This window comes from Hermetia illucens, chromosome 2 (assembly GCF_905115235.1).
Source record: "Hermetia illucens chromosome 2, iHerIll2.2.curated.20191125, whole genome shotgun sequence".
Classification (NCBI taxonomy): domain Eukaryota; kingdom Metazoa; phylum Arthropoda; class Insecta; order Diptera; family Stratiomyidae; genus Hermetia; species Hermetia illucens.
In genome coordinates, this window is record NC_051850.1 from 100,755,543 (window position 1) to 100,770,821 (window position 15,279).

At 40.6% G+C, this 15,279-nt stretch overlaps 1 protein-coding gene across 4 annotated transcripts in view; it reads right to left on the minus strand.

Annotated features, from left to right (window-relative positions):
- Positions 1-15,279, minus strand: part of LOC119649946 — a 542,569-nt gene that overhangs the window by 63,481 nt on the left and 463,809 nt on the right. For all 4 annotated transcript variants that reach the window (XM_038052366.1, XM_038052367.1, XM_038052365.1 and 1 more), the window contains 3 exons: positions 4,762-4,865; positions 4,357-4,563; positions 4,162-4,292 (listed from right to left, as the gene is read on the minus strand). In XM_038052366.1, the coding sequence (XP_037908294.1) occupies positions 4,162-4,292; positions 4,357-4,563; positions 4,762-4,865 (442 nt within the window). The remainder of the gene's footprint in view (positions 1-4,161; positions 4,293-4,356; positions 4,564-4,761; positions 4,866-15,279) is intronic.

Consider the following 15,279-nt stretch of genomic DNA (forward strand, 5'->3'; position numbering starts at 1 on the left):
GGAGCTCTGATAATAAGATGGAAGAAGGATTATTTATTTTCAGCCCGAAAATCACTGTTATCTGTGTGCCCGTAACGAGTAGCAACCCTAATACAGTCAACACTGGAAATTTCCATAGAAAGTGCGCTAGTTTATTGCGACTGAAATCACGTAAGGAACGGGTGCCCGCTAGAGTGCTTCTTGAGACCTAATACCAGAAGACTATCCAATAAGGAGACTGGTACCGTCGATGAATCGGACCAGGAGGAGGAAGATTTGGCCCCCTTATGACTAAACCCTGACGCGGAAATTTTCAAGCCATACATGTGATAATATTTACAAAATATTAATCTATACGATACTCTGGCCCAACTCGGAATACTCTATAATATCTATTGCTAAAGTTCGGAAGAGTAAAGCCTCCTGCATGTCGTTTGTGATTACCCAATTCTTACTATGGTCAGGTGACGGACACTAGGTGAATTTCCCCAAAGTAAGGCAGTTGTTATCTTCCGTGAAATTCATGGATAAAAATTTAGAACTCTCTGGATTTTTACTTTCTTGTCTCCATATAATGGCTTTGGGGTCTGTGACATTTAAACGCGGCGGCGGCCAGTTTCAGGTACCCATGATATGATATTTTTTGCAGTGAACCTAAGCGACCATGAGTGTTGCACTGGTTAAGATGTTTTGGAGAATTGTAATCGGGCTGGTGCTGCAGGAGAGTAGTGCCCGAGCCCAGAAGAATAATTGTGTTAGAGACCTAGCAAGTATGAACCAGTGTGAAATTCGCATAACCCCCCCAACCCCTTCTGAATGCTTGTCCTGCTATAAAATTGTATTGAGATGTTCCCAGTGTTCCGTTGCCTATTCGCTGCGTGCGAGTAAAGTTCGCAAGCAGCTTGCAGTGTGTAAAGCGTCATTATACAGTGAAAAATAATGGAAGTTGTTGATGTTGTTATAGATCTGGGCAAAATCGTCTTTCTGAGAACTGCTCGTTGCTTTTTATTAAAAGCCAATATCAGTGTGCCATGTTAACCATCAACCACGACTGTACTGTGGTCCTAGAGTGTGTTTTTTTGTGTTACAAAATTACAAATCAATTATTCAAATCGAAGCATTTGCGTCCACATATTCACATGCAACCAAAATACTTTTTATAGCGTAACAACTAGTCTAAAGCCAGTCCAAAGCCCGAAGCTAGTCAGAAGCCAGCCCAAAGGCAGCCAAACGAACAAGCAATCAAAATAACAATAGATCGGCTTGACATTCGACAACTGCCACCACTTGTACGAAGAGGGATAATGCAATTTTTTGAAATGTAATATCATATTGCAACACGACCTATCACAGAAATAATATCACCATGCGGTGATGTTGGGTAATGCGGTGATGTTGCAATGTTTGGATTGCGCTTGGTGATGGTAATGTAACATTACACTTTAAGATTACCCATCTCTATTGGATAGTTTTCTTCTTGACAGGGATATAGAAAGCACATGCGGAGGTAGCATCGATTCTGTATTTCTCACTACAAAAACGTGCAGATTCCTTCTAGAAAAATAGTATGGTGTAAAATAGCTATTAAATTTGACCTTTCTCAAAACCGAGATTCATATATCTAGGGAGAGTAGGCATTATTGAATACATACTCAAATCTGTTGTAGCGTTTCAATAATTGCTCATTTTCTATTTTTTTATAATTGATTTCAAAGTGTTAGGACGTCTAAGAAAAGAAGGCAGACTCATCATTAGACATACTGTAAACGCAGATGACTACAGAGCCCTCTCGAAAAAGCTGAACATGGAAAAATCCAATGGTATACATATGAAGACAAAAAGAGTAGCTTCTTACAGTTATGGTTAGGGGACTCCACCCAATGTGCCAAAAATACGAGGTTGTAGAGGACCTAAATGAAAAGGGTTTTAAGATCCTAGACGCGGTAAATATAATGAAAACAGACAAAAACGTCAACGAATCAATAATCAATAAGTGAGAACTCCTACTGTTCATGCTTACGTTCGACAATAGTGAAGAACCAAATAAAATTCAAAACTAGGAGCAATCCTTAATATGAAGGTCAAAATAGAAGCACTGAGAAAAGTCAGCAACCTAATACCCCAGTGCAAAAGGTGCCCGGGTTTCAATTACACTCAAAGGTATTGTAATCGAAATCCAAGCTGTGTGAAATATGTTGGTGACAATGAATGGCAAAATATGTAAATTGTAAGGGAAAATACCCAGCCGATTACAGAGGCTGTGAAGTAGCGAAAGAATTACAGAAGCTAAGACGTAAAGGAGCGCTGCTGACAAATTGAACCACGCAAAACTAACTCAACGCCTATTGTTAGGACCGAGAAAATAAGATACTCGCGGGTGGTAAGGCAAGGTGCAATAACCAAACCACCTACTAGAGTTGGAAGTCTTTCTTAATACTGAAAAGATAGACATACGTCGTTCCGGTGTTAAAAAAGAAGATTTCGCTCGGCGCTTTCAGTTCATTGGAAGCTTCTCCCCTTTAGGAAGTGATTTTAACGGAAACATCCACAGGCAGAGCATTATTTGAAGCAGGAAGAATGATGTCGCCCAGGCGTTTGACAAGGAATGGCATCAAGGTCTGTTGTATAAATTGCATATGGATATCTAAATTATATATATCAGAGCCCTTATTCAGAGTGAAATACTAAGGAATCTACTCTCAAATGAAAAAAATTGCAGTTGGTATACCACATGGCAGTGCCTTGAGCGCAACACTGTTTTTCCTGTATACCTTGCTGTGAAGAAGCCAAAATACCGACATTTGCAGACAACACTGCCACCTTTACCACGGGTAAAACTACGGAAAAGGTAGGGGAGATGTGCGAACGATCGTCATCGTTGCTTCCGTCTACGTTCTCACCGTTCTTAAAATAAATCTTAGAAAAAAGAAACATTTTCTCATTCATGATTTTTGTATCATCGAATGCACGATAGGAAATTCTAGTAACTGCACTGCATATTGCTAATGGGAGTCAGCAATACTGAGGAGAAACGCCGGGACACAGGCAACTTCATCCATTTCTTTTATTCCATTTCCTTGATTTTCTTTTAATATTATTTATTATCCCTACAGTAGAATGGACCAAGCAATGAAAAATAAAATTGAATGGAAGCAAACCAACGTACATTACCTTCACAAACATGAAAGAGAATCCAACTAAAGTCATCATAAGCGGACAAGATGTTCCACAGGCGAGCGAGGTAAAATATCTAGGTATGACACTCGATGCTAAGCTCAGCTGGAAAAACCACATTCTAAGAAAGAAGGGCGACCTAAATGCCAGGCAGATGAACTAGTTATTGGGAGGAGTTCCCAGCTGACCATCGACAAACTGCTAATTTATAAGCAGTGCGGCATCCAGCTGTGGGGGTATGCCAAAGAAACAAACCTGAAAGTCATACAAATGCTCCACAATAAAGTGTTTAGAAGCATAGTAGACGCTCTCTGGTTCATTCGTAATGAAGATTTGCATAGGGACCTGGAAGTATAGTTGGTTAGTCATCAAAGACCAAGCAATTAAACATAGCCACCGACTACGATCACATGAGAATAACGAAGTCCGAAAATTAACTGATATCGCTGATATAATGAGACGGCTGAAAAGAGTAAAGCCAAACGACTTACTAACATAAAGGATGCCTAAAGATATAAGTCACTGAGCTAACCAAAGTGCTGGGGTGGACCACAGAGTCTATTCCTAATAAAAACGAAACCTAAATGCAGAAAGCTACTGGTTGGGAAAATCTCAGTTGTAGCTTGGCGAGAGGTGGTTTCAGTGGGTAAAAATCCCACACACTCAGGGATCGTGAACCCTGAGGTTACTCTTTTGAAAATTTCCACCTCGTAAAGAAAATAAAAATGATATTAGGAATCGAGAATAAGTAGGTCCATTATGTACCTCACTGTGGGAATCATTAAGTTAGTTGCTGCATCTGGGCTACTACCCCTACATATGTTGTTTCTTTTTCTGGGAATTGTATCGCCATCGAAAGGTAACATTTGATGGAGAGAATGTTCGGTCCTACTTTTTACACAAGAGGACGATCTCGTGGCATTTCGGGAACTGTTGGTATTTTGAATTTATATATTTGTATTTGAATGAACGTTCGAAATGAAGTATGTGATGAAAATTGAAATTTACCTGTCTTATTGCGTAGTAGCAAGTTAAATTTCTTGGATAAATTCCAGGAAAATTTGGTGATTGTAATCTGCAATTTTTTCTATCACAGTCGCTAAAAATCCTAGAGCAGTAAGTTCCTGGAATCAAATCACCTGGAAAAACAACCAAACGTGCAAATCGTCTTTCTTTTGGAATATAGGCAAAACTAAAACCCACCTAGATAATATTTAGGTTCGGAATAGGTTTCATTATCCTTAACAGCATCCCTGCTCGTGACCGTTGTCAGATTTCCATCCTTCGTTTCACCATTAACGGGATTCGTTTCTTGCTGTCTATATCGATCCGTCAGTGCAGTGTGGTTGGAAAAATCTTCAATACTATTTGAGTGTGCTGCTGAACTCCCATTATGCCACGGTACTACATCTGCAGTGGAAATTAAAATGAAAGGAAATAAGTCAGTGTCGGATTCAAGAAAAGGATGTGTGCACAAGGTGCAGGTTACATTCAAGGAAGAAAAAAAGGGAGACAAAAAGGGGGTAATCCAATAAAAATCCACATTCCGATTTTTTATAGCATCAAAGAACATCTGGAGTGCAGTATGTACAAGTATTATGTGCTTACCTTCAAATTTAATTCCGCCATAGCGTACAACGGCACTCTCCCTGGATAAAACTTTGTAGCGAACCCGAAAATCAAAATTGTACCCACTTTGATCCCGTGCCAATCTGTAAGTAGGGCGAAAGGAATTACCAAGAAATGGGGAACGGTGCACCCAGTGGAAGTCATATAAAACCATTCAGCAAATTGCCAATTGTTTGAATTTTTCCAAAAGCCAATTGTTCCATAATTCTATATTTCTGATATCCAAGAGGGAAGCAACAAATGGGAACAGAGTTTACCAAATCACGACATGTTTTGCACTTATTGTGTGCATTCGTTTTGAAAGTTAATGTGCATCTTAAATACGGTATTTCATGTACTTTTAAAACAGAGTCGATGCATGGGTGAAATACTTTATTTCGCGGACACCAAATCTAGAGAACCGAATTGATGCAACATTTACGTTAGCAATGTATCCTGATGTTTTGTGAATCCAATGTGAAATTAATTTTGTGTAATTTTCGTCTCAGGTGACATGTTCGAGTTGGACTTCGACATCCTTCCGTATATAAAGTGGGTAGGGATATATGATATGATTGGGTTGTTTCTGGGTGGATCTGGTTTGAAATCACCACAGTGATTACTCATGTTTTTGTTTATTAGTATCTTTTGCTTTATTTGAATGGTTCTTTGTCAATTTGGTTGTTTATTGACGAAACAAGAGTCTTCTAAGTGAAAGTATGTAAGCGGCGTGTGCTATCTGGGACTTTCAGCAGGATATTTAAGTATGTGTTTGTTAAGTTGCATAATACATTTTCACATTTTTTATGGGCTTAGAGAACTTAAAGGCAGTCTGGATTGACCTGAGTCAACCGCGAAGGAGATATGTACGAGCCAAATACAAGATTCTCACAACATGAAAACGCAACACTGTCTACATTCCAAGAACATGATACCAGTAAAGAAAATGTTTCATTAGATAAACATGATCCTATGATCAACATTAGAAAACATGTTTCCCCTGCATCTAACAAAATGCTCTCAGCAAATTAACTTAAATAAATATACTTGTACATAACTTCTTAGCCAGAGTTGTACTTCGATCTACATTGTGACACAAAATAAATTGTTTCTTAATCTGATGGTCCGGTATTTTTATTGACAATATACAGAACGCGGAAGTTCTCTTCTCTATTTAGGGCGGCTCGGCATTTCAGATACGAAAGGTTTAGTTTGTTTCTTACGCAAGTATACTCGAGTGCAGAGCAATCTCATTTGTATGTAGCCCGTAATATATATGTATATTTAGCATGTCAAACCACGCACTTAAATGCGATATTTATCATATATTTGGTATTTTGAGTTACAGTAAATTTATACGGAAAAGACAATTTTGAACTACAGTAACTTTGTCAGTGATAGTAAAATTGGGACCAGACTTGCGGAGATCATGTTTCATATTATTGTCTATATTATTGCGTTTTTATAACTCTCGGATAAACTTAAGAGGGGTTTCAAATAAATGTCCTAAAAATAGAGTAATATATAAGGCCTACAAATAAGTTCTGTCGGTTTTTTTGTTAAATTTGAAGCTTTATTGTGAAAAATTGGTTATACATTCATTGTTCAAAGTATTGCCCATCGCTAGCCACAACTTTCTTCCATCTTTCAGGCAATTCATAGATACCATCGCGCCAAAAATTGGCCGGCTTGGCCGCTATCCACCCATCGAGCCATTTTTTGAGTTCCTCGTAATTGGAGAAGTGCTGGTCAGCCAGGCCATGCTGCAGCGACCGGAACAAATAATAATCAGAAGGAGCAATGTCTGGATAGTACGGCGGGTGGGGTAGGACTTCCCATTTCAACGTTTCTAGATATGGTTTAACGGGCTGTGCAACATGTGGACGAGCATTGTTATGTTGCACAATAACTTTATCATGCCTTTGCTGGTATTGCGGCCGTTTTTTCTTGAGTTCGCGGCTCAAACGCATCATCTGACGTCGGTAGAGTTTGCCCGTGACCGTTTCGTTCGGTTTTAGCAGCTCATAGTATACCACACCCAGCTGGTCTCACCATATATACAGCATGATCTTCTCACCATGAATATTCGCTTTGGCCGGGGTATCCCCACGTTGCCCGACGCTTGGGATTATCGTAATGGATCCACCTTTCATCGCCAGTAACTATTCGATGCAGAAAACCCTTCCTTTCTTGTCGTTGGAGCAGTTGTTCGCACGTGAAAAAACTGCGTTCGACGTCTCTTGGCTTCAGTTCATACGGAACCCAATTTCCGACCTTTCGGATCATTCAGATTGCTTTTAAACGGTGGGAAATGGCTTGCTGAGTGACTCCAAGTGTTTTTGCAGGTTCTTCTTGCGTTTGCGATGGATCTTGGTCGAGCAATGCCTCTAATTCTTCATCTTCAAAAATTGTTGGCGCGCTCTTCGTCTTCCAAGTCAAAATCGCTACTTTTAAACCGTCCAAACCACCTCTGACACGTTCGCTCAGATAGAGCATGGTCACCATAAACTTCCACCAAAATGCGATGACTTTCGGTTGCTTTTTTCTTCATATTGAAATAATGAAGTAGAACTCCCCGCTAAAACACATTATTTGGTACAAAATTGGCCATTTTCGTTGATGAAAAAAGTATTGTTGTTTACACTTCGATTAAATAATTTATACTGACGTTTATGCCTATTGACAGTAGCTTTCCGATGAATGTTTGGAAATGTGGTTCAATGGAATAAAAAACAAGCTACGCCATCTATTGTGAAAACCGACAGAACTTATTTGTAGACCTTATACTTTTGTTGACTTAATTTGAGTATATATCGATATAAATAGTATTTTGAGGCCTCAGTACCGTATAGAGACAGGGATAAGTTTCTGAGAATGGGTTCGTTAAAGATATCATCACTCTCGATCACCCGCACTCGCGGCTTTTTTACCAGATGTTTGACATCTAGATCTAAGATTGGATTTGAAAAGAACTAATCGAGACCTTCTATTTGATACCACATGACTACATTCCGTTAAAAAAAAATTTACATCCCCTTCTGCATGTATGAGAAGGATATAAGTCATTGCATATGTGTAGCGTAAGGTGTGTCGGTTGTGATTCACTGCAGTTAGGAACTGATCCAGTGCCACGATGCAATGCTTTAGATCAGTCCCACGGGAAGAGTGGCAGGAGCCAGCAGGAGGTTTCGAACCTTTCCATCTTCCAACGCTGGAAAAAAAATAGACAGACCGACATTGAACCGATTTTACACTGGGTAGACTGTGCTGTAATTCGTCAGACAACTTACACTCCAAACGTCAAATGAAAAATTACGTGCCTTACTATTCGACGTTTTTGGGGTTTGCACTAAGATGAATTTTTATTGTTGCAATATTAAGGAATCGTGCATTGCAATAATACTGACTGGTACTGAAAATGAGGAATAAAGTTTATGCCTCCATCATGGGAATTACGTTACAGTTATCTACTTCACATTCCTTTACATCTCATGAATATCACAATTCATTCAGAATAGGTTTGGTGGATTTTTTATAATATGTAATTTATTAATAATAATAGGATTTCCACCAAGCGTTGATACTCTGTATTATGGTATGGCCTATATTACAGTACATTTTGTATTTTTAAGATGAACTTGCGCGCACTCTTCCCCCTTGCAACTAATGGCATAACTTTTTGCATGTAAGCTCTTAAGGTCTACGTGGTAGAGTGTAATCCATTCCAATATCGCCACAATAAATATCGCCTTTTCTGAGAAAAGTGCGTGTGACAGATATACAGATAGTAAACTTAAACTTGGGCATAACATGCTTGGACAATATAATCTATATTATTACAAACTTTTATAACTCTAGGATAAACTTAAGGGCGGTTTCTAGTAATTTTACCCATAAATAAAGTAACCTAATTTGAGTGGATATCGGTATGGAAAGTATTTTGGAAAGTATGAAAAGTATATAGAGGCAGTTTCACGTTATTTTTTCTTCAGATTTGGTGGTTAGGTACCGTCTTTTCAACAAATGTCAACAAACAACAATAAATTTGATACCCAAAATGACTATATTCCGTGAAATTTTAGATCCTCCTTTTGCATGTGTGAGCTGGGTCGGCCGCGAGAGTGGAACGGGGAAATACTCCAGACAAGTGGGCAATTGAGCAAATACGAACACCTGGAAAATATCAATTTTCTCAAGATAAACTGTTTTTGTATTTGATCATTTGAAATTGGTTGGGGATAATTTTTTCCTCGACTATATGCATTACCGTTGCATTGGATAATCTTACTAATTAGATGAAACACTCCAATTCGATTAGAAGTACGTAGAAAGCTATCAGATAAATAAGAAAATTTAATACGAAGTTTTGTGCAGCAAGTCGAAGGATCTACTGCACATTTCATAAATTAAATCTGGGAGTTCTACCCACAGTTTTCTATTAGCGATTCGTTTGGTCTCACTTCGCATACCTTCAAATTCTGAATATCTTCCAAACACTGTGTCATCTGGCCACCAAAATCCAACAACCACCTTGTGTTGCTTAATCTGTGGCTTCAGAACTACTGACGTCTCAACTGAGGACTTTCTGAGGTCCGTAGCATAATCAATCAGTGAACATGATGAGCACAGACACAGTATTTATCAGAAGCTCATATCCAATTTTCCTTTCAGTCCAAGGACGACAGAATATAAAAGGTTTCAATTAATTGGGAACCAATATCATCTTTATCCGGCAATCTAGAAATAGAAATTGGTGCCGGAATATCTAAGGGTTCACCGTCGGGAAATCTAACGGACATTCACTTGGTTAGATCCAGACTCTACCAAATCCAATTCGACACTCCCCATCAATTACCAACCTTATTTCCCTCCCGGAAGACATCTTACATTTTCCCGGTGGAGACTATTTAGAAATAGACACTCTCCTTTTCTTTCTTGAAGGGCGAAATTCACAATCTCGATACTTCCATCCGCGAAAGAATCTTTACTTTATCTGCCATCTTATCAGTCGCAATGATATCCTGCCCTAAATCATTTCCCCTTCTGAAAAAGCAAATATGCTTGCGAACCATTTCTTCGAAGCTCACTACTCCATATTCCACATGCATGACTAAAGTTTGGACTCAAAGTCAATGCATCGATCGCATCCTTTAAATCCATAACATCATTCTCCCAAACTGTTAGCTAAACTAGACTATTTCAGCATCCACTTCTTCCAGGTAGATTTTCTGACTTGATTTCACCAATAAATTTCGTCAATCCCGAAACGGTCAGAAATTCTATTAAGCAGAGTAAAAATAAGAGGTCAACCGGAATTCACAAAGTCTCAACTATCATCCTGAAGAAATGGTCTGCAATCATTAATGCTCTCTGTCCTCTCATTGATCATTGTTTGTTGAACGCGAGCGGGAAATGTGAACCAACATGTTTCAAAGATGAAATAGTAGGCTGACATTTGTAGAGAACGGACGTGTCTACAAATTGATATTATTAATACAAATAATTTAAAATTGAAATTAAATTAACTTTTATCAAGAATATAAAAAGATATTTATATTACTTAATTAATAATACATAATTTAAAACTTAATCGAAACTAATTTACTTTTGAGTTATTATCTAAGTTACTTTTCCTTAAAAAGTTTTGAGAAAACATTCGTTTTTTTTGGCTTGGCGGGAATGAGCGGTGAGCCGCCGGCGGGTGGCGGACCAGACCGGCCCCCCACCATAAGGTCTAGGGGCACTCGGATCGGTCGTGGAATCCGCAACGAGGAGGATCCAGACTTGAAAATAGCCAAAGTGAGGATAGCCAATCTTGAAAGGAGAAATGGCGAGCTGGCGAAGACACTCGAAGATTTCAAAAAGCAAATGACAACATTAATAAAAAAAAATGAAAAGCTTACAGAGCAGCTAATGGCTGGGGAGGCGGGCCCGCCGTCTCCAAAGGTAGCCAGAAAAAAGGTTAAGCTATCTTCGACTACTTTTGCAATCATGGAAGAACCGGGCTGCCTTGAGGGCGAACAAGTTCTCGACAGCGAATCTGTCCGTATGGAGGACATAGAGAGCAGTAAAGCAGACGATACGAGAGTCGGCGACAACGGTGGCGAGGGAAATGTCCCAGAAGAGGATGCTAACCAGGCAAGTTGCAATAGTGAAGATGGAAAATTGGGTGAGTTTTTGGTCTATGTTTCCAAAAAATTAAAGAAAAAAAACAAAACTCAAGAAAAAATGTTAAATAATGTTAAAAATAATGCAAGTACCAGTGAAAATTTCAAAAATAATGCAAGTACGAGTGAAAATTTAAAAAATGGTCCGACTGGGGATACAATTAGCACCCGAAATAAAGAAAAGGGGGAAAGGGTGCCTCCCATTAATGTTTATAAATTAGGTGGTAGAGATTTAGCCACTCTACTTAATAGGAGCGCGGGGCTCTCAAATTTTGTTATTAAAAAGACGGGGGCCGAGAGAGCCCAAGTCAAATGCAATAAAATTGCAGATTATAAAAAAGCACGGGAGGTCCTCGAGCGAGTGAAGGCTCCTCACTTCACCTACACTCCAAAGGAAGAGAAGGTGCAAACCTTCCTTCTGAAAGGCTTGGATACGGAGGAAGAGCCCGACGAGGTGCTCAAAATGCTCCGGGAGACGGGAACTGAGGTTAAGTTCCTCTCAGTGTCACGGTTTAGTACGAGGAGGTCCGTTTTGGAAAAACAAATCCTGCCGCACTTCCTCGTGCAGATAAGCCCGGAGAGCCGGGGAAGCGATCTGATCGGCATCAGGTCGCTTAATTACCAGGCCATTCGTTTTGAGCGCTTGCTAAGGGGCGAAATAGTCCAGTATCGAAGATGCCAGCGCTATGGTCACTCGGAAGTGAACTGTCAAATGACCTTACGATGTGTAAAGTGCGGGAAAGACCATACCGCAGCTGAATGTTCGCTGACTGAAGCAGATGGCAAGGAAAAAACTTTCTGTGTTAACTGCGGAAGCGGAGGGCATCCGGCTTCGTACCGTGGATGTCCTGCATACCGCAATGTTAAGGTCACAAGGCAGCAAGCACCGAGATCGGCCCAAAAAACGAAGGTATCAGCGGCGTTGGATGGTACCGTCCCTTCGGCACCAATCGTCTCGGGGATCCCATTTGCAGAAGTAGTTCGACAAGGGGGAGCTAAGAAGCCCCAACAAGATGCAAGTGGCGGGATGAACACTATCCTCAATAAAATACTAACCATGTGTGAAAACATGCAGCATACGCTACACGTACACAATACAAAAATAAATAGCATAACAGAATATTTACACAAACAGCATGCCCGCTGCTAGGTCTGCAGTCACAGCGGTACCACTGGATGGTCTCCGGATCATCGCGATTAATGTGAATTCCATCGTAGGAATCCATCGAAGAGCGGAGCTCCTTGATTTCGCTGCCAGACAACAGCCTGACATAGTCTTGATTTCAGAAACCCACCTCAATCCGAGGCATTCGATAACATTCCAGGATTTTGAATTCGTGAGGAACGATAGACGAAATTGTGATGGGGGAGGTGGTACCGGAATACTTGTGGGTCGCCATTATCGTTTCAGGCATATTAATAGGCCTGAATTTGAAACCTTTGAGTGTATCGAAGTCTCATGTATTCTTTTTTCACTGCCTAGAGGAGGGAATTTATACATTCTGTCAGTCTATGCAGTGGGAAACAACCGAGCCAAGTTCAGGGAGGAATTTCATTCTCTGTTTACGATACTCGAACTGAATAGGCTGCATAATTACTATATTATAGCTGGCGACTTGAATGCTAAGCATACCTCGTGGCTAAACGCCACAAACAATCCCAGAGGGGTATTCCTCAAATCTTGGATAGAGCAATACCAGATAGAGTATAAATGCGAATTATATGGGTCAGAGAGTCCAACCTGGCCCAGGGCAAATTCCTATCTGGATTTGTGCATTGCTGACGCGCGCTTGAACTTTAATTTTAGGAATCCTCAACGGAAACTACAGACTCTTCCTTACGATAGCGATCATAACGCTATTCTTATTGAAGTTCTGTTTGATGGACGAAGAGTTCGCCTTCTGCCCATGGACAGTGGTGTCCACAGGCTGAACTGTAAACAAACAAATTGGAAGAAATTCCAAGAGAGGTTTATTCGGGGATATCGAGAGGAATGCCCACCTCTTGATGGGGAAAACGATAGTACAATTGCACCAGGTGACAGGAACTTGAGCAACGAGGAAATACTTCAGTATCTTCTCAAGCTGGAGAACTTGACGCTGGAAACAATTGAACAAGTCGTCCCTAAAATTAAACCTCGCAATAATATGGAAGGATATGAAACTGCAGCCATAAAACGGTTGAAAAAAGTGAAAAGCCTTCTGCTCACTCGCGTCAACAAAATCTATCGGAGATATGGGGACTATCATCATCCCATATTGGTTGAGTTCAAATCACTTCTAAAGATCGCGCGGGATCTTATCCGTCAACATTACGTAAATGAAGTGAACTCCCAGTGGCGGGAGAAGTTAAAGGGTATTTCACCAAGCGATCCAGATTCCATGTTTACTAAGATAAATACGTTATTCCGGAAGAAGTCACGAATAACTGTGCCGAGAATTAAAGTCGGTGGCAGCGAGATACAACACCTTATTGACTCAGGTATAGACACGAATAGTGTAACTGCTGATGCGCAAGGCAATTACATCGTGATGGATGATGCTCTGAAACTCGAACTTATAGGGGAGCACTTTGAATCGGTGCATCGGCCCAGAACGGACTTAGAGCCAACGCGACTTTCGGAAATTGTAGAACGAGATGTCCACAATTTCAAATATAGCCTGAACGGCACCACAGTTCTCCAATTTAGCTCTGCGTTGCAGGCTGATCTCATACCGAGTGATAATCTGCTTGATTACTTTGTCTCATGTGTTGAGTTAACTTCCATATTCAGAAGAGTAAACAATAAGAGATCATCCGGTATGGATGGCATTCCCAACGTGGTCCTCAGGCACTTACCAGACATTGCCATTCGTAATTATTGCATTTTGTTCAATAATTTATTGAACAATTCCTTCATTCCAGGACAATGGAAGAAAGCCCGAGTATTCCCGATTTTAAAGAGAGGGAAGGATTCATCCAGCCCTCAAAGCTACCGCCCAATCAGTTTGCTGCCTAACATCAGCAAGGTGTTTGAGGTTTTGGTATTGAAAGCCTTGAACGGGCATATCAAGAAGAAGGAATTATTGCCGAACGCGCAATTCGGATTTCGATCTGGACATTCGACAATACATGCAATAACGAAGGTAACGTCTGATATTTGCTGGCGGATCAACAATGGTGAGTGCGTAGGCGCTTGCCTTATAGACATGGAGAAAGCCTTTGATACCGTCTGGTTGGATGCACTGATTTTCAGGCTCCTGAAGAATGAGTTTCCCAGTCACCTCGTAGCGATGATGTGTAGTATGCTGTATGGCAAGTGCTTTGTTATTACGGACGGAAATCTCACTACTAACAGAGAATTTCATGTTCTGAATGGATTACAGCAAGGGACAGTGACTGCGCCTACACTTTTTGCGGTATTTGCCGGCGAATTGCTCAATTCTTTCGATTTTAATAAATCTCCTAAAAGGTCGTTGGTTGCCTTTGCTGACGATCTGATAGCCTACACGGCGCACAAGAAGGTAACTGAGGTGCAAGTTGAACTTCAGAAGATGTTCAATGATATTAAGTTCTTCACGAACAGTTGGCGGATGAAAATCAATGCGCAAAAGTGTGAAACGATTCTGTTTCGAAATTCCTTGGCGTATGCCAGTAGGAACTTGAAAAGGAATTGGAGAGATTTCCACATTGTCGCGAACGAGGATAGTTCTGAGCGCATTCCTCATAAGAAGTGCGTTAGATACCTGGGTGTGCGTCTTGACGAGCGTCTCCAATTTAACGAGCACGTTAAAGTCGCGCTAGAAAGCGCTCGCAAGGCATTCATGTCTCTTCGAAGACTCTTTTATGCTCCACATCTTAGCCGGAAGGTTAAGATTATTTGCTATCTTACTTTGGTTAGACCGGTGCTTACCTACGGGTGTGCTATCTGGTTTAATTTGAGTTCTAGCCAAATGGAGAAAATAAGGATCTTTGAAAGGAAATGTCTGCGTGCTTGCACGGGGCTTAATAGGACTGCTTCGTCAAACTATGAGCACTATGTAACTAATGAAGTGATGTATGCAGCTGCTGCTGTGCCAAGAATCGATACAGTTATCGTCAGATTGATTCGGAATCATATAGTACGATCTGCTTCGCATGGTGAAAACCCTTGGGTTTCGCAGCCGTTCTACCCAAATGATGGGTATTTCGAGAAAACTCTCACGACAGGCTTCATTCCTCCCGAAGCGTTCGTGTATCTTGACAGGAATGGTCTAATTCTTGATTCTGCCGGTGATCCGGTTATGTATCATATACATAGGCGGGCCACGGACAAAAGGATAGAATACCCCCCGAATTTGACAGTGGGGGCTCCGGGATTCGACTGGAGATA